This window comes from Tetrao urogallus (assembly GCF_951394365.1).
Source record: "Tetrao urogallus genome assembly, chromosome: 17".
Taxonomy (NCBI): Eukaryota; Metazoa; Chordata; class Aves; order Galliformes; family Phasianidae; genus Tetrao; species Tetrao urogallus.
Window position 1 is genome coordinate 948,322 of NC_136830.1, and position 20,574 is coordinate 968,895.

General features: G+C 46.7%; 1 protein-coding gene across 1 annotated transcript in view; it reads right to left on the minus strand.

Annotated features, from left to right (window-relative positions):
- Positions 1 to 20,059, minus strand: part of GNB1L (G protein subunit beta 1 like) — a gene marked incomplete at both ends in the record, with an annotated part of 34,429 nt that extends 14,370 nt beyond the window's left edge. The window contains 6 exon segments of the mRNA XM_079543766.1: positions 797 to 922; positions 1,124 to 1,291; positions 19,870 to 19,895; positions 19,898 to 19,950; positions 19,953 to 20,043; positions 20,045 to 20,059. Of these exon segments, the coding sequence (XP_079399892.1) occupies positions 797 to 922; positions 1,124 to 1,291; positions 19,870 to 19,895; positions 19,898 to 19,950; positions 19,953 to 20,043; positions 20,045 to 20,059 (479 nt within the window).
- Positions 20,060 to 20,574: the final 515 nt, after the last annotated feature.

A 20,574-nucleotide genomic window follows, 5' to 3' on the forward strand; every position in this document is an offset into this window, starting at 1 on the left:
GCACTGCTGTATGAACTGTTATACACCAAAAATAGAGGTAATGAAAAGCTCTATAAGAATACAAACAATACTCATTCAATAGGATTTTATGGGGGAGAGTGTTGATAATTGTACTTAAGTAGATAACAAATATAAATGCTAATGAGTTCCACTGTGCATTATAAGAGATGTCTTCTCCAGATAAACATGTCAGAACACCTCCTAGTCATACAGACACTTTGGCATCCACTCGCTCAGATCACCTGTCTAATCCAAGGTACACAGATCTGCCCAACCTCCCGTTCCTAAACGAGAACACGGGCGTTTTGCAACACGGGCGTGCAGCTCAGCATTCCTGCTCATTTCGCACCATTCTCCCATCTCTGGTTCTTCTCCTCCCCTTTTCCTCCTTCTCCTCACAATTTCTGTACTGTACCAGACTTGATTTTCCCTGAAAAACAGTTGTGAAGCACCTAACTTCGAACCCATTTCCTTTAAGCAGAAACTTCACCTGATGTCAGCGCAGTAAAAAGGACACTGGGAAATTACAATGAAAAATGGTACAATTAATTTCTTCATGATACACGTGTAGTCACACTGCAATGCAGTCTCACGTGCATCATGAAGAAATTAACTGATCATAGTAATTCTGGGTATTTGTACTTCTGTACATTTTCTGTATGTGCTGGGGAGGCTATCAGTGACTCCAAAAATAAAATAGTCCTGCTCCTTATATTTTTTTGTTGTTCTTTTTTTTAAACTCAGGTATATAACAGGGACAAAAATAATTTTCACTTTGTTTGCCAGCCTCACTAACCTCAGGAGCCTGTCTTCACCATCCATTTTTTCCAACCAGAAGACAGATTTTCTTCCATGGCCATCCAGGGCCGCGTCCACTCTGTGAGTTTTCAGGTTCCAGACATGGATAAACCCATTCTCAGACCTGGCAGCAATAACAAATGCTGATAAGACAATCCAATACTTCCTCCCTTCTTTTTCCCCCACATAGAAGTTACACATACAAAGACAGCAGACCCATCATTCACCAGCCATCCATTTTGTTCTTTATCTAAATAACATCCTTTATTTTAAAAGGAAACGTCTCTACAGCGCTCAGCTTAGCCAGAAATCCAGATTTACTCACCCAGAGAAGAGAATGGGGACGGCAGGTTCTTCACCTCCGCAGGAAAAACGCAGCGCATGGACAGCAGCACTGGAACCTCTGAGCACAAAGCGTGGGCCTGGAGGTGGCTGAGCCATCCGAGCCTCTGGGAGAGCAAAACAACACGGATACCATGGAGGGCAAGGCAGCCTGCAGGGAAGTTACAGCTGTAAATATTTTTGGATCAAGACATTAGCTTTTCTTAGAAGTAGCATCTAATATTGGGAATTGGTAACATACAATCCTTTGGAAGTAATTCCTCTTAGCTCTGAGCGATTGAGCATCCACCCAATCTGCAAGCTGACATTAGGTGGTGTTTCCTTCTAAGCTCGCTGGTTGCCAAGTTGCCATGTGCATGCACCCCTAATACAGAATTGTTCAGCTGTTCTCTCTGCTGCAGAAAGGAACAGACACTAAACGCAAGAAACTCAATGCAATAATTTATCGTTCCACTTATCCTCCTGGAAAGTCTTTCCCTTTCTTCACCATCAAATGCTCTGTTTGTGCTTTCTAACCACAACCATTTACAGAAAAGTACTGCAGGATGTATGTCGAGTGAGAACAATTTCAGATGAGATCGGAGCTGTGATCATTTTTACACAAGACTTCCATCACTCCCCAGTGCTTCACCTTCTGGTTGCAGGCATGGTTACTTGAAAAAAGAAACGCGTTCTTTCACACTACCTAGACTCGAGTTAAACATTTTATTCCACGGGGCAGGAATGGTGAGCTCCAGCTCTGAACACCCATCACGAACACGCTTCACCTGCGCTCTAATCCTGAATTTTGTCACAGAAGGTCACCTTGGGGCAGCAGCGTGCTGTCACCCTCAAAACAACACTCTGTGGAGCCACAGAAATAACAGCTGGGCGGCTCGACAGAGGAGCTGGTCCTTCTGCAGGGAGGAACAGCACTGAGACCACGCTGAGCGAGGAAGACAAAGCAGGCGGGGATTACTGGGCAGGTTGTTTTTAATAGCATTTTTCCAATTACTGACACAGAAGTTTTGCTGACAGACCACAACTGTGTGCCTGCCTATGGGAAGGGTTTTATCTGGCATCAGGCAGACACTGCAAGTGCATGTCTTCACAAGGGCAGCGCCTCAGAAAAATCTTCAGACTGGCTACAGCAAAACAAAAAACAAAACAATCTCCATTTATAAGCAAATGAAGCAACGTCTTGCTCTCTGGAGCCAGGTTCTTTGCTTGGTTGTTTTGTTTCTGTTTGGTTTGGTGTTGGTTTTTTTTTTTTTGCAATTCAGGTATGTGAATTATGAAACGAAGCTTAATATTAAGCCCATATTGTTTTTTTATTGAGCATACGAAATGACTTCTTATTACTTCCTATCATGACTCAACAAGTGAACAGCAGTATGACAGTCTTAAGTGTCTCGTTTATCTTTCTGCAAGTGCTGAACTATAAAAACACGTCTGTGGTGCCTTCTGTATCCATGAGCCTGGACAAATCAGGTAAGAACTTTTGATACATTCTTGCTCTCAGGTACCTAAGCCAGCAAAAAGTCCCACGAGAACCTGAATGAAATTAAACCCCCAGAAAGCACCCACCAGCTCCTGCAGACACACAGGAGCATCCTCTAAGATGTGGCAGCGCACCCACAGCGCCGAGGGGCTCAGCGCTCCCTGCTCCCTTACACAGATGACAGAACACACAGCGCTGAGCTGATGCTGACAGGCAGCAGCTGTGCCATGCTGCACTTCAACACACAGCGACAGCCATGCTGAATGCGAAGCCTGTGTGATCTTACCACCCTCGGGTACCTTTTGCAGAAGCCCCCACGTGAAGCACAAGTATAAGGCTCACATCCATGAACGCGCAGTCCAAAATCTCTAGGACCTCTTAAAGTTTCACCCCAGGTGTCAGAAAATGAGTTCTCTAATTAGCACAACATTTATTTTATCGTTAGCTCCATTTAGCCTCAGGGAGACCAATCTGCTCTTGTTAACTGGGGATATCTGCAGCAAATTTAATGAAACGATTTGCTTAGCATTTAGGCTGGTCTGAAATCGAAATCTGGCTCAGGGGCCTGAAGCAGCAAGCTGCGTGAGTTCATAAGAAAGCTTTCTTGTCTTATTTTTCCCACTTTGGCCTTCCTGTGCTCGCGGTCGCATCTCTTGGATTCTGAGCTTCACCTCAGCACAGCACAAACCACGGAAGGCACTGCTCACAAGGTGTGCTGCAAACCCCTGAGCTCCCGATTAAATCCCTGTGTGAGCAACAAGGGGAAACTCAGCTGCTCACATCAGCAAATGGCTACATGCAGCACGTTAGGTACAAAAAGGGTTCTTCTGTCCAGAAAACGTGCTTCTGCTAAGTGCCACAACAACTGAATTCCTCCAAAGTTTCATTATTTTGAAGAACAACTCACTATTAATCTCCTGCACAGAGCTGATCCTCTATAGGCTGCAGAATACTCTTTGAGCCCGTTGAGTTCTGTGCAGTGCTATTCCGGTATCATCACTTCCACATTTTATACATATATATTAAAAAAAGCTAAGCTTTTATTTTATGAGAGTCATTTAAAATATGTAAATGTCAAAAGGATTACCTTAGAAAAATCTCTCAGAGAATTAAAAACATTAACAGATTCCCACAGGAAAAATTCCAGCAGAATTCAGCAACTCTCCTGTTCCCACTCCTGTCACTTGTATTTCTATCACACATGGAAGCAAAAACAAATTGCTATTAAAATATCATCCAAACCCTCTCCCCCCCTACAAACTCCACAGTTCTGCTTGAGATACCAACGGCTCCAGCAAAACATGGAAAAGGTGCTCTGCTCTTCAGGCTCACTCACAGTAGAACTCCACTGTCAGAGCACTTTTTCAGGCACAGGTGAAATAAATCTCTAAGCACGTCTGGCAAACTGATTGGGGACTGAAACCAGCAGGTGTGCAGGCGCAATTACTACTGCGAAAATTCAGCACATCCAGGTGTGCTCACCACTAGCTACAAAAAACAGAACAGGGATTTCTTAATTCCTAGTCTGCCAGATGCCACCCTGCCACAGGAAAACCCAGCACAGCACGAGTTGAGAAAGATGTGAATGAATTGATCCTCCTCCTCCTTCCACGGCTCCTTTTTCATTCACACAAAGCCTCTTCTCAGCCTGTGCTGCTGCACAAACCTGCCCTCGCCGTTCGGTGCCACTGCTGCCACTCGGGGCACGAGCTGAATGATCGCAGCTCACCTCAGCAGCAGCGCTTGTATTTTACTGACAGCATTGGTGCACAAACGCTGTTAGGTGCGTTTTGGCAATTTTTAAGCCCGGTTCTTCATTCTGCATACACCAGTGACAATGACAGATTACAGTGAAACAGCAAAGTCAGCTGTTAATATAAATAAAGAGAAAACACGAGGCAATCTTATGGAGAAATCTGTTTGCACCTGGGTGAAAAAGAACGGCACAAAGAAAAGCCTTTCTGCATTCAGCATCAAGTCAGCACGTATGAAACGCTTAGGGAAGAATGAAGGGGGACTGAGATTTAAAGCCCAAATTAAAAGCCAGGCAGCCCGATTTTGGCATTCTCACTCCAGAGCCCTGAAAAACACAGTCTGTGTTGTGTGCAGCCACAGAAACGTGCACTGCTGAAAGCAGATCCAGAAGGAAAGCCTGCACAGCAACTGCCTGCACGGCTGGGAGCTGTGGGAGCGCTGCGCAGTGCTGAGCACACTCAGAACTCACTCACCTGCCAACCAACACCACTGCGTTACTCTTTCAGTTTAAAGCTCCAATTACAGTCTTTGGTGCTAAATGCAGATACGAACCTGTACTGTACTCTTAGGATTTCTTTAGCACTATTTTTAAGAATATGTATTTCAAATTTAAATTAGAAATCAGTAGAAATCTTTGAATCGAGAAACTGATTTCAAGCAGAACTTCGATGTCTGATGTAGCCAGCAAAATGTGTAAATAAAGCAGTCAATGTTTAGATGTAAGGATAACCAATGCATTCTATTCAAACTAGTTATTTTCCATATTACCAATGATAACCAAAGTACAAATTAGGCACAGTGAGGTATGTTTGTATTTTATATTTGCCCTTGAAACTTACCCTACACCCCCCTCCCCCCCCCCCCCCCCCCCAAAAAAAAAAAAAACACAAAAAAACACAGCAATCACAGGACAGGACGGGAAGCACTCAGCAGTGTGCACTGAGGACGCAGAATCCAGGCACATTTCCAGACGGAAAGCTTCTGCTCAAGAAACTTGCTAGAGACACCTCAGTGTCAAAGAGAACGCACAGGTTCGCACCGCCTGGCCGTGCAGCCCCGTGTCACTGACAGCAGCTCCCCCAGCTCACACTTACACAACCAGTGGTGGAAGTTTCCACATTTTAATTGTAACAGCCAGCCGCCGGATCGGCAGCAAACAAAACTGCAGATCAGCAGCTGGCGGGACGCCAAGCAATGCGATGGGAGCAGGAAGAAAAGCCCCACAAGCGCCTGCAACAACAGCACATCGCAATGGGCTTCACCCAGCGTCAGCACCTCACAGAACACCAGCGTCCCACAGCAGGAAGACACGACAGCACAGTACGTTATGATTTTAAGTAACGAAGTTTGCATGAAGAGTGCACTGCCTTCAGGAACGCCGAGCCCTGCAGCCCTGCCTTGAGGCTCACCTTCAAATTCTTCTATCTGCAATTTTTAAAGTCACTCTGTAATAATTATTTTCCAGACAAAAACAGAGTCAGCATGGGAACAAAAGGAAGAAGGACAGTAATTATCTGCAAGACATGGAGTTAGCATATGGATCTCATTGCCACTTACACACTTTGGTCACTGAAACAAAAAGCTATTAATCAATATGTAGAAGCCATAAATTAACATAAACATTAATCATTCTAATACTCCCACTGTGTCAGACTGATAATTTTTTTCAGCCTTTCATTCTGACACATTTGCCTTCAGCCATCGGCTGCCTGGCCTCTTCCAGCACCGTTACACCTTTGGGGCACTGCACGTCTCACCGAAGGCAGCATTTTGAAGACAGCCAAATATCACAGTTACATTCACACTAAAGATATGGAGGCTGAAATCAGAAGACCCCTCCCTCACGATATCAGCACACTGGCTTTCAGTAAGGACAGCCTGAAACGCAGTGTGGAAATACAGCTGAGGTGCACAAAGTTCTGCTGTTTCATCAACAGCTTCACGCTGCAGATGAGGAAAGACGCCCTACGATGTACTCTGGGAACCACTACCTGCTCGGTACATGAGGTGATGTAGGCACAGAACACAGCAGTTGTTCTCTGCGACACACCCTCCATAAAGGGAACACCAAAAAAAATATTGAAAAACAAAATGACAAGGCCGGATCTCCTAGAAAATCCAGAGAATGTGAAAATAATACAGAACGTCAGTGCAAAGAAGACTTCACCCAGCTGCCTCACTGCAACACAGCGGGATGGACTGCGGGCGTCCGACTGCTGCAGCACAGCCGGGAGCAGAGCAGCCCCAGCCCTGCAGCCAGCAGCAATGCTGCACGGCGCGCCTGCTGCTCACAGCTCACAGCGCCCTCGGGTAGCGGGGCTTCATTAACCCTGCGGACGTCTGAGCAGACATTTCCTGCAGTAATCTTCTTTGGTAACAAACTGTTAAAAGAATTGACAGAGAAAAAATGTATCAAGTTGTTACAGCAACTGAAGTTATTTGAGCCGGAACTGTGCCTGCAATTAAGGATTCTGTAACTCTGCCCAATTAAAGTATTGCTTTATTTGAAAACTAATTAATTCTAAACACATATTTTTCCCATGACAAACTTTTATGATTATTTAATTTATTCTGTTATAATTGCCCTAATTAATCTACTCTTGTAAGATATGATGCTGTTATTCTGGCACCTGACCAACGAAGACAAAAAATTGATTGCAGTTCCGTGGTGCAAGAGCAGAAGCTGTCACAGCAGTTTCAACACCGCTTTTATTTATTTGTCTGTTCTATTACTTTTCTTTTCCTCCCACAGGGCACAGGAAACACAATACACAGCGGATGACATTTTGTCTTCTACGCTTTTTTCTTCAGTGTGAAATATAACTGAAGAGTGCGGAATTAAGCAAAATACGCGTAAAATGATCTGCTGTCATAAAAACAGCCTATAGGAAATTAATGTGCACCTCTGAAAGGCATCAGCCGCGCCTCACCGATCGATTCCTGGGGCGCAGGACCAAGTCTGGAGCTGCCGGAAACCGACGCAGAAACATGCTCCGAACGTGGCTTCACAGCCCCGGAGGAAGGATGGGGCCAAAACTCATCGTCACACTTATCTTCAAATCACGTTAATTGTAATGTTTCAGGCAGTTTTATGAGAGCCACATTTCAATCTTACACCAGGTTACCGTACGTGCAGCTACAACTCTTCTTACTCTACAAGCAGCCTAACTGTGTTAAAACAGAAACGTATACAGCTATTTAGCAGTGTGTTCTATTTTGCTTTGGCCACACTTGAAATAAAAATTACTGCCACTTACAGATCGAAGTCCTGAAGCTCCTTTGGACATGAATGCCCCATAGAGAACACGAACGCGCCCAGCTGTGAGCGGGAGGAGGTTGCGAGCACAAAGACAAAAAAGGGGAGCATTACCTACGCTGTGTTCAAGTGTACATCAAAGATTATAAAGAACTGTTATGCTATGAAATACCGCCCAAAATTCATTAATAATTTGTCTATTAAGATTCCAATAAAGTGCAAACAAATTTCATTTGGAGAAGTCAAATTGCTGTTGGAGAACAAATTAATCTAAGAAATCTAATGAGAACCACTGTAATACCAGTGCAAACAGGGCTGACGTTTACAAGGCAAATATTACCTGAATATAGAATAAAAAAGTTTATTGTAACAGTTTAACCTAACCTTGCACTTGAGATACAAACCTGCAGCTGTTCTTTCATGCCAGTTTCACCAAGTAAGGCTACATCCATTTTGAAAGAGCACGTAGGATGCTTTCATTAAATATGCTCTCATGTCCAAAGCTCTGAGCCTGATCACATACTAAACAGTTGTGTTAATGATATTAATCTATTAATTTTAATTAATATTAATGAAAAGTGGGTGCCAAGCTGAACAGCAGCTGAATAGTGACCATGCTCAGCTCTCAGCTCCCAGCACTGTTTCCTGTGTCTGTGACGTTCTGACCAACTAGCTGACCTGCCTTAAGGAATACTGCTAATTAACATCTAGCAAACGGACAGACGTAAAACCAGAGTTCCATGGTTCACACACGTGACCTCAAACTTCACTCCTGTCACCTGCAATAAACTTCCTGGCGAAAAAATGGAGTGAAATGCAGAGCTGTGTCGCTGCTCTCATGGGAGCTCAGAACAACTCTGCTGCACCTGAACTTGAACTCCCAGCCTCCGACTGCGCCATCAGCCCCAGCACACGGCGCTGCCATGCAGGAGCTGCAGTGTCTTTCACCAGATCATCACACTATGTCATCTTCTGACCAAATTCATTAGGAAAACTTTCACCCGTCCTATTACCTCCAGCCAGAAAAGCTAGATCGAAGTATAACCAATTTTACAGCACAATAAAACTGTTATTAAATATTTAAACACTAATTGAAAGGCTGCTTCTGTTAAAAAGTAAATAAATAATGAAAGCTACTTCTTCTGATGCTATTAAATGCAATTGTATTTATCTCGTGCTTCTCCGAAAAAACGGGGCTTAGGGAGGGCTGCTGAGCCCTCGCCTTCAGTAAGCCGCATGAGCCCCACTCTTGTGGCAACAGATTAACCCTGAATGTCTCTGCCAGCCCATCCACATCGCACAGCCGTGCCGTACCCACCTCCCCAGCTGTACTGGATGGCCACCACCTCCGAAAGGAGAGAAATATTTTAAGGAAATGTTACGTCAGTGAGGAATTACTTGGTAAACCCAATTACCGTTTTCTTCTCCCTAAAATGCCCGTGATCCTGCCTCCTAAAAAGGTAAGGAACTGTCATCTTTTGGAAGATGCATTTTCTGCCCAGAAGCAAAGGTGAGATCTGCATAAAACACACGTGGGGGATTGCTGCGTATCTTCCCTGGTCTCCTTCTCATCTGGGTAACAAGCGTGGCGCGAGATGAAAACAAAGAAATCGTGACATTACAAACAGCGAGGAATGGAGGGTAGGCGAGCCCACGAGCAGCGGTAATGAACAACAGGACATCCATCAGATTGATTTCACTTATTCTGCAGGACCATAATCAGATTCTCCATCTGTAACTCAAACTTTAAAAGTATGATAATTTACGGAAAGGAGATTAATCTAGCTATTTTGAGTCAAAGACGTATTTCATAGCTTCATCCCAAATCCTGCACGTTGTGAGGATCCCTTTCCCCTTTGAAGACTCAGTGAATGATTGAAGCCTCTACTTTCTGAGAAACAGATAACACAAGACTAGTAATCTGACTCTAAGCCATTGGATAAAGGCAGTTTGTTTCCTCTTAGCCCATCTGTCAACACCTCTTCAGTAATTAGTCCTAATTATTACAAAGGGCTAGCCTCCCATTCGCATTATTAAATCAGAAATAGTATCATAGCCAGGTATCTTTCAACGCTTACCAGGCTGGCGACCTTCGATTCCATTGAATCTTCTATCAGTATCCGCCTTTGGAAGAGCCTCGCCAGTAATTTTAGCAGCGGCTTCAAAGATGCAAATCCCACAGTGGAATTCCAGGGATGCATTCATGTACACACCCACCGTGTGACAGGAGAGCAAGCAACACAATTGACCTTCGCATTGTTCTCTAAACTCCTGTGACATAAAGCACACATCTCTGCTTCATACAATGCCTGCGTGCTTAGAAGCTCCTTTGAACTAAAGGCCGGAGGAAAAATAGTGAAATTGTGTCTGTAGAGGCGAGGGTCAAACCTTTGTTAAGAGAACAATACTTTGAATTTTTTTTTTTCACATCGAGATATATTTGCAAACAGTAAATAGTGACTAAAAATATGCACAAACATATTTAGGTGTGAAGACTTAAAAGGCTGCGTTTATTTTTGCCCTGCAGCCGAAGCGCTGCCCTGGAAAACACGGCGATGACATCAGAACGCTCACCGGACGGAGGCTCGCTTCGCTCAGGCTTTGCTCAGACAGCTCAGCTCCTCGTCTGTGCTAACATGCACTGAACTGAAGGGTGAAAAGAAGATACTCCTAAGAATTGGGCCTCTGTTTCGTTCGACTCAAAACCAAACGTTTCCCAGCAGCACCTCTGAGAGCATCGCCGAGGGTTTCTTGATGCTGGGTTTCTCATCAGTGCCACTCTGGGTTTCCTCAGACGCAGCGAAGCAACCTTGAATGTCACAGCGCATGGAAGGGCCTCTGCCCAAAGCCTGTGTCCAGGGCAGCAACACAGGCATGGGGAGTTCTCCATTTGACAAGAACACCCACATCCTCTAATTAAAACAGCACAGTTTTGTTTCCAAAAATACAACCCAGACATTCTTAAAAACCTGTGTTTGCTATACAGAGGTGTTTTAGTGCTGCTTCCCCCCCCTCGCAGGTGCCCTCCGAATGCTACGAAACAACGTCTGAGTCCACAGAAACTTGACGTAAGTAACAGAACTGCTGCGTGCTGCACAAAAAGCAGCACCCCACGTACAGGCAGGGTTTGCCTGGGCCTCAGGAGCTGGGCAGGCACCACGTGTGTGTGGATGCCCCGGCCCACAGGAAGGCGCACGGCAATCGAGCCCCAAGCCCTGGGCCTGCCTGTGGGTGTGCACAGCCTGCAGTCCCTCTTCTGTCTCACCCTTCCACCTGGCCAACTTGAAATGAGCACAAAGCCATCTCGGGCAGTACTGCAGCATGAGGAAACTGCTCCTAACCAGAAACTGCTTCCTGCAGAGCTACCACCTGCACCTTCAGGGCACCGCGCAGCACCTGGCTCTTCACTTCAGGGATAGCCAACACTCACTGCCAAGAAAAGAACCACAAACACACACACAACATTTGCTTCGCGATCTGTACATTTTCCAAATAAATGTCACGTCAGTAACACGTGTAGTAGCAGGCAGGCATTTGACTATCAATGGATCAGACTCTGAAACATTAAAATACTTCCAGTACCAACAATGCAGTATTAACAGGCTTGCTACCAATTATTTCTTGACTATCCTCACAAGAATTCAGCACATTAACAACCAGACCTTTTCAAAGGAAAGCACTGCATGCTTCTAGCTTCCCTACATAACCGTCTGTCCGTCAGGGAAGAGAATAAAGATCCCACCTGCTCTGTATCAACCCGCAGAGCTTTGGTCCATTTCTGCAGTGATGAGCCCTACAGCCTCCACTGCCTCGTGGGACCAGGACCCTCTAACATACACTATCAGCTCTTTCTCTTCATTCCCAGCTACATGCATTTAAGTGGCATAATTTACAGTTAGATCATTCCCTGTTTTAACGTTACTTTGCGCTATGTGTAAAATCTGGAGTAGCAATGATTGTATGAGATGAAAATTGAGAGAAAAAGCAAACCAATATTAATGGAAGTGAAGCATTCAGGCCAAAAGAGGCAAACATTATAAAATCATACGTGCACAATGTAATCTTAGAATCCCAGCACAAGAAACAAACAAACAAAAAAATACACCATTTGCTCCAAAAGTAACACCTCCTATTCACTGCCATTGGAACTGCATCTAAGAGCACAATAATTGGATGGAGAAAATGCTCAGCTGCAACACACAGTCACCACCCCCAGCTGTGCACTTTCACCACAATGAACAAGAGCTGCGTGCTGTGCTCGTAACAACCTGCATGGCTGTGTGGGGCATGGCTTGTCTTTCACATCACTGTCACTACCCTCACTGAGCTCACAGACACTGCTGGGTCTCCATCATCAATCAGCAAGCATCAATGAATGCCAGTGGGTGCCATTTTTTCTGCACAGAGGAGCTCAATGACACACCTGTGCCCCACAGACTCCCATGTCAGATGCCATTCTGTCAGCGTTCCTCTGACACAGGGAGGAGATGGTGCTGCAACCTCCCCAGGGCTGGGCACAGCATCACTGCACCACAACCACTGCTCCAGCCTCCCTTCCACCACCACATCCAAAATCTGCTGTGACACATCAGCCACATCTCCCCATGGTCACCTGGAAACACCTTTGTCTTATAGGCCATGAGATGGATGGACCTCACGGTCCTTCTCCGGTAGCTCTGCACAAGTACGGAGGGCAGGGTGAGCCCACGTGCTCCCTGTGAAGCCCTTGAATGAGGAAATGAGAACTGGATTTCATGAAACTGCTTCAACATTCACTTTCAGATAGGATGCTCCAGAAAATGTTGTAACTGCAGATATACTTCTGCAGTTTCCTCACTGGTAAAACAGTTCCCACCAAGGTCCAAAATACATCAGTAATTTTACACAAGAGCAGCACCATGAAAGCAACACAGATTTTAAGAAGACTTCATGCAGTGAAGATGTGCACGCACATCTGTGAGCAGCAGCCAAGGAACACTAACCCAGCAGCTGTCTTTATCTCTCTCGAACACAAAAGTCTTCATCATAATGTGCTTTCTATAAAAGCAGGTATAAGTCAGCCTGCAAGGTAATTTCTCTTTTCAAATCTGCAAGTCCCAGTTTCAGGGAAGAAGACTGCCAAAGCATATTATACCTACTATAGCAATAAATTCTTCACAGATGAGGTTTTATACATAAATTACCTTCATTTACAGTCTCAGAACGCTCTTCTACATTTTATGAGATATGAATGAATTATGAGCACCCGTGTATTTCTTGTAGGTATAATGCGAGACAGACTTCTCATATACGCATAAGACGACGTGACTGAGTTGTACTCTGTCCCCCCAGCCCTCGCTGAACAAAGTGGTGACACAGCAGGCACTTGCCAAAGAGAAGCGCCCAGCCTGCTATAAAGATATCTATGTATGAATTAAGTCTAACCAGGTTTAAACATGAATCACATGGTTAAATAAAAGCAGTAAAAATACCTGAAAGGCTTTTTTTCCAAACCTCATAAACGTGGATTCCTTAAACTGCTATTTCTTAGTTTAGTAATTGGTACATTTACGGTTTGGCAAAGTAACTCATTTTAAGCAAACTGTATGCTTTAAGTGCACAATTTATATTTAATTGAAACTAGCACTGTAATCTGTACAAAATCTGGCTGGATTTCACTGGCTGAGCTTTAGGTATTTTGATGGTTCTGCTGGATTTTTAAAACCCTAGAGATGTGGGAATGGAATGAGTCTGTTTGCTATTATTAGTATTCTATAGTAAGTACTGTGACCCACAGGAACCTACATCCCAGCCATTCTCCACACGTCCACCCAGCACTGGGTGCTTTGCCCTTCGCACACACTTGCCTCAGGAGCTCTAATTTCAGGCAATCACAACGAACGTGAACTGGCAAGCAGTACCAGGACCCAGTGCTGCACACCGCTCTGCCCCCATCATCTGAGCGAGCCTCAGAGTTACAAAGGTTCACAGAGCAGCTCCAGGGTCACTCATTTTTCTACAAGTCTTGGTCCACTGCGGTAAACAGCAGCGCTGCCAGCAATGCACCAAAACGCGCCAATGCCGGCTGCTGAGCCGAGCAGCAACCGCACCGACGGCACGGGACGGCCTGCGTGCTGCCACGACAGGGGGAAGGATCGGGCATGAAGGCTCATCAACAAGATCAGGCAAAAGAGAAACACTGAATCATATCGAAGTCATCACCAGAAGGTCAGGCTGCCGTGGAACACGCAGTCAGGCCTGCGAAGCCTTCAGGCTCAGTCTTGCACCGGGCTGCACGCGGCAGCACCGCCCCCAGCAGCGCCGCCCCGGAGGCGCGGTGACTCAGACGCGCTCCTGCCCGCCTGCCCTCGCATGGATGACAAACAGCGTCACCCCGCTGCCCACACCGCGCTCCCTGTGACTCCCAGGTACCAAACGCACGGCCCTGTGCCTGCTTTGTGCTGCCTGCAGTGACAGAAGGGCTCAGCCCTTGCTGCTGCCATTCCCCCCCAGCCAAAGGTGACATCTAAGGAGGCCCTGGGGACGCGTTCATTTCCCACCCCGAGGTGCTCCTCAGTCAGGAGTGATGTAGCACAAAGACAGCACCAGCATGACAGAGAACTCTAGCTGTGAACAGCACGCGTTGTCACTAGATAACGATAACAGATTTAACAGGCACAAGCACACAGCACTCATTTCAGAGATTCTCCCTTTTTACTTTTAAATTAAGGATATTATTAAACGTCCAATTACATCATCAGCCATACACAACCTTTACAGCATAAAATTGCTATAATTAAATGCTGACTGTTGATTATAATAATTCAGCAACGGAGCAATAAAATAAACAAGTACCTTTAAAAAGTTATTTCCAAAGAGGACTCAGACAGTGCAAGAGGGGGAAACGTCAGACCCTCGGGCATCGCAGCAGGGCTGTGAGATGCAAGGTTCCTCAGGGCCAGGCACGGCGTCCTTCACATCTACCTTTGGTTGTCGCTGCTGCAGCTCTGCAGTGCAGCTGGTGGACAGTTGTGGCAAATGAGTGAATTCCTGACCTTGCTGTTCAGAACCCCGGTGTCACCTTCAAACTGGTCACTGGGAAAAGCAGCAGCCTGTACAGAGACCAAGCACAGCAAAGACCCGGAGCAGTCAGGCAGCTCGGTCCACCTCACACTACGTTCACACAGGTCACTCCTACGGAAGTTGGAATGGATAATAATGAAAAATTCTTTACATTTGGCATTACAATAACAATTTGTTTTTTGTAAAAAAAAAAACAGGATGCAGGCCATTTTTGACAAAACTCTTCTTGTTTTTTTTTTTTTTTCTTCCAGGCGGATCTTCAGCCAAGCAAGAACTGGGCTGGAGGCGCGCAGCTCAAACCAAACGCCCTGTCAGCTAAGCATGGCTGATCATGCCTTGCTACATTACATGGCTTTCCTTTACTGAGAACAAAACAGAGTTTGTCAAAAACCACATTTCTAAGCAGGAGTAATGACCGTGTCCAATCCCATAGCTCCATTATTTAAAAAACACCATAAAAACCACAACAAACCAGATTAAAAAAAGCAACAAATGAAGGCCTTCTATCAGTGCAACTGGCTGTGAGCGGGTGGGAAGAATAACGCATACAGCAATGGAAAACGGACTATAAAAAGCTCGCCTTACATAAACATGGGAGGAAGTAACCAACACCCTCAATTGTTGAAGTGAAAGGAGGAGGACCTGAATGCACCATTAAAAAAAAGAAGTAAACATGAAAATATTGCATGTTTCACATTTTCCCAATTCATCTCGAATTCGAGAGTCTTGTTCAATTGAGCCTAACTGCTCCCAGCCGCATCTCCCTGCACCACGTCTATGCAGCACAGCACTGCGCACTGCCTCAACAGGAGGACAGTCGGAGCCCTGTGCACCTGGGGCAAGGGATCAGCGTGCAAAGGAAGGGCCACGGTGCTGTGCTGCAGAAAAGGTGAGTGCTTCCACAGCAAACCATGCCTGCCCCAACGCCTCCCCACCAGCATCCCCAGCTGCTCCCCTCCAGACGCAGCACTCTCCCCAGCCAGGAGCCAGCATGGCAGCTCCTCCCATGCCAGAGACACCAGCGCTTGGTACTCTGGTATGCAGCAGGCACGAAGTCTCTAAGAGAGAGCCAAAGAGAGTTTCCACAATGTTGTCTCCCCTTTTTCCATTAAGGTCATTTTCTCTAGCAGGGAACATACACTGGCTCGTGGCATTTAGCAAAGTCATCACCTTCCAGCTCCAGAGCTTGAGCTTATCAGCAACTACTGAGAGCAATGGACTCAGGTCAGAATGCAGATATGTAGGACACAGGTTCTACTAATCCTTACAAACCACTCCTTCCCCAGGCACTCACTGTATAAAAGAGCACCAAACTGACATCAGTGAGGCAGAAGTCAAGATTTCTAACGAACTCATCAAGGTTAAAAATCTTCACTCTCACCAGGACTTTCCTTCCTCAGATCCTCCCAGCACATCCACAGGCCCAGCTGCCCTGCAGACTTCCACCTCATCCCTGCCATCCCTTTCCATGCACACAGCATCACGCAAATCTGTACTGACTCCATAACGCAAATATCAAGAATGAATTCTTAGATGCTTACACAGCTCTCCTGCCTCCAGTCCTCAAGCAGTTACTTTTTTCTGCTCAAACACAAAACTTGAAGATAGAAACTGGCATTTTAAAGAGAGGGAAGCAGAAACTGCTCATCAAACGAGCAAGTTGAGCTATGCTTCTGGGTATGTATTACACTATCATTTTTGCATTACACCTACTCTACTAAATATACAGAACACTGAGCAAGTGATAGCTGTGTCAGCCACCAGCTAATCAAATGAAAAATTATTAGGCTTAGGAAAATAATAAAAGCAGAAGCCAGCTGTGCGTTTGCTGGATGAAAATCCCAGTGTCTCCATGTTAGCTCATGTGCATTTCAATTTCTGGGAAGAAAATAATGGGAGTTTCTCCACCCTTTCTCATGTGAGCCATAAAACAGATTTATTACCTAGGATATATTCTGTGTTTTCTCCTGAGGAAAAAAAGAAAGTGGTGGAACAAGTTCATTTTTTCCCTTCTACAATGAGGATTTTCTTTACAATGAACACAGAGCTAACTTTTGGTATCATGTGGCCCTCCCAGTTAATGCTCCAGTCACACTTTTTACCTTTCTAAATCTCAGAGAGCAGCGTTTTCATCTCAGTGGGGAACACACAGCTGCTCCAGCTGTCTGAGTGTGAAACGGCCATCCTGGTATTCCTACCTGCTTTGTTTTAAAGCAGAATCCTTTCCTTCTCTAAATCAAAGAATTTAACGGCTACTAAAAAAATCACAGAGTAACTTAAAATGATAATTAAAAAAAAATGTAAAGGCAAAGCACCGCTCTGCATTTCTTTGCAAATAGTTCCTGCTCAGCTTTGCCCTTCAGCCAGCAGCCACCCAGCAGCTCTGGGAAACCTAAAGGCAGAGGTCAGGGTTGAGTATCACCTGGAAAGGTTTTCCTGTACAAATTACTTTTCTTTTTTCTGTAACAGTCACAGTTTGACCTTTAAAAATAAATTACAAGGGAGAGAATTTGCAGACTGGAAGGATTTTACTCCCAGGACTCCTCATTTGCTTACAGCACAACGCTCCGATCCTACGCCCCTCCAAAGAGCAGTGAGAATAAACCCGCCCTTAGCAAAGGCTGTTCTGCAGCCCCCACTTCTGAGATGCAGAAGAGGCAGGCTGGTACCTGAACTCCTGAACCACAACACAGCCCAGAGCCTGCAGCCGAGTGCTCAGCAACCTGCTGAGGATAATAAGTGCCTCTGAAAACAACAGCCAGTAATACCTCCGTCCCTGAGGAGATCTGTGTCATGTCTGCCACCTACCCAAGACCTACAAAGACCTGCACCCTTGATAACAGCATCTGCTCTTTATGAGTTGCTTTTCACAGCACAGCAAACCTGACATCCCACAAAGCTCCAGTTCTCTCAAACAGCCCCTCGCTGTGAGGACGCGTCCAGCAAAACAGCGTTAGAAATGAAACAACATCAGGAAAGATGAGCTGTGCCATCGTTAGCAGCACATCAACAAAACGTGCTGTAGAAAGTTGTGAAACATATATGAGTGTGTGTGTATATATATATATATATACATATATATAGAGAGAGAGTAATAATATATATACGTACACACGTATTTTGCTTAGGAAAAGCAGAGTCCGCTTCCTTTTAGCATAGAGCGGTGCCAGCACAAGGCTCCAAAGGAAGCTCTTCTGCTCAGGCAAAAAATACACAGACATTTTTGTAGATGTATTTCTTTCTCATGGCTCTGTGAGCACTTCTACTGCTCCATAGAGACCAGTATTTTAAGAAAGAAACAACAACAAACCCACAAAACAATAGTTAAATAGGCGTTCAAGGTATAACTAATTGGAAACCCATCATTTGTACTATCAGGTATATTGCAGTGAGTCAAACTGTATTCACGTAAAGAAAACAAATCCATCCACACTGAATTTTTGGATCAAAGTGCTACTACTGCTATGAAACTTACTTTTTTTCTACGTAAAGACATCCTCACAACCACGCAATCCTGTGCCAAGGTTCAAACTCGTACAAAAGTCAAGCACCACATAATGTACTACACCTTAGAAAAGGTGTGCAAAAAGTAAAAAGAATGTTTTTTAATCCTCTCTAGATTTGTCTTTACAACCCCAGGAATGTAACGCGCACCTCTAACCCAGCCTGCCCACAACAGCACCATTTACTACAAAGCACACAGAGTCACAGCAGCTGTTTTCCACCACAAAGACAATGCTTCGTAGGTAAATACTGGAAAGCAAGAATTTTCAGCTCTAAATTCCCACACCTGCTAATTAGCAACAACTGACTGGTTTGCAGTTCTCACCACTACACTGAAATGTTATTGCAGAGAAACAGCACTCGAGATAAACATGAAAGCATGCAAACACAAAACACAACCCAGCAGATGTATGTGACAACAGACACCTCTTCAGAACGTCAGAGCGAGTCCTAAAGGTTTCACTGCAAAAAGACACTCGCTGTATTCTGAAATGACCAGCAGGTTCTGGAAAGGCGCGGTGCATGCAGACCACAGATCTGATCTGCACTATGTTAAATTCTAATGCTTGAAACTGCAGCTGTGAACCAAAACCAGTCTGCTTGAAATGAGAAGCTGGCAGCTATCCCAGCGTGTGCAGAAACGTCACTTCCATCTGCAAAACCATCATAATCGACTGATAACTGATAACGGCACATCTGAAGGAACCAGCTTAGATTACCTGACCACAGGATGTTGTTACAGTGACGAGCCTGCCTGCAGACCAATTAAACCCTTAACAGAAATCATTAAAAACAGGTTAAAACACTTTAAAAAGTCAGTATTTTATTTAAAATGTACCGATATGGACAACAAGAAGTACATGTGCCCCCAGCCCTACGGCTCACACACGGGCACACACCTCGTCCTGCCCAGGCAGGCAGCCGGCGGGCTGCAAGGAAACCGCAAGGCTCCAACAAACGGCTGCAAAGGAGCACTAGGACACCCCGACTCCGATCCCTCACAGCCTTTATTTCTTCCCAGAGCGCTACCAAACAGCACGCCCTTCTCTTTTACCTTATTTATTTCAAAAGTTGTTGGATCTGGGCATGAGCTGACTTTCTACCGGAAAGCGGCACGTGAAGGAGCCGCACAGAACACGTTCGTCACTTCCACGGCCGCCGCTCCCGAGCCGTGCCGCCGCCAGGGGGCGCAGTGCGGCCATTCGGGGGCCCGGCTGCAGCGCAGCGCGGAGCTCCGCGCCCTCGGCTGTTCGCAGCGCTCCGTGCCGGCACGCGCCGACGCCGGCTGCGGCGCAGCGTTACCTCAGCGGGATTCCGCGGGGCTGCGCTCTGCACGGGCGGGAGATCCGGCCCCGAAAGGCGGGGTTCGGCTCCGTGCCCCACCTGCGTCCGCGCGGGTTTTACTTGAGCTCGTTCGTTACCGCTCCCTTTTAAACGCCTTAAAAAGACGCGCTTCTGGCGGCTACGAAAGCACCGGCCCAGGGGCCGCTCCGCCGCCTCAGCGAGACGGAGCCGCGCCCCTCCGCGCGGGACGGGCGGGCGCTGCGCGAGGACGGCCGCCGTTCCACGCCGCCCCGCAGCCGCTCCGCCGTCGTCACGGCGACGCCCCGCGCAGGCGCACTCCGCCTCCCCCGAGCCGACGCTTCCCGCCCGCCCCGCCGCCGTCCCTCACCGAGCGTCGCTCCGCCTCGGGGTGGGGGGGTGGGAAGCGAAACGCCGCCGATCCGGTGCTCCCCCGCCGTACCTGGGGCCTCTCCTGGGGACCGGGCACGCGCGGAGCGCCGCGCGGCGGCAGGCCGGACCCACGTGATGCCCGCGGGCCGCTCTTGGCACCCGCCGGGGGATGGCGGTGCGGTGCGCATGCGCCGAGCGGAGCGCGATGGAGGGCCGCGGAGCAGCCGGGCGCCGCCGGTCACGGTTGGGCCGCGTGCAGAGCGCGCTCGGTTTGCTCGGCAGGTGTTGGTTAGAATGGGGTGCGGATCTGCGGCCCCAGCCATCCTGAGCGTGCAGCACCCCTTCAGGACACAGATAACGAGGCGTGGGCAAGAATTCAGGAAGGTCAGAATGCAATTAATGGAACTGGAATTAACGCCAGCTGAAATGTGCCACAGTCGGGTGCAGTTTGTCGCTGAAAGTCCCATCACAGTGCAGGATTTTACACGCTGCTGCCCCTCTCAGAGCTCTCAGCAGCACAATCTCTGTTCCCAGCAGCAGCAGTGCACTGCCAGTACCCCCAGTACCAACCACCAGTACTCCCAGTACCCCCAGTACCAACCACCAGTATTGCAGAGCCCACACCTGTGTGTCCCGCTGTGCTGCACAGCCACCCCTGCTAGCAGGTCCCCCTCCTACCCGTCCTCCATTCCTCCAAGGGATC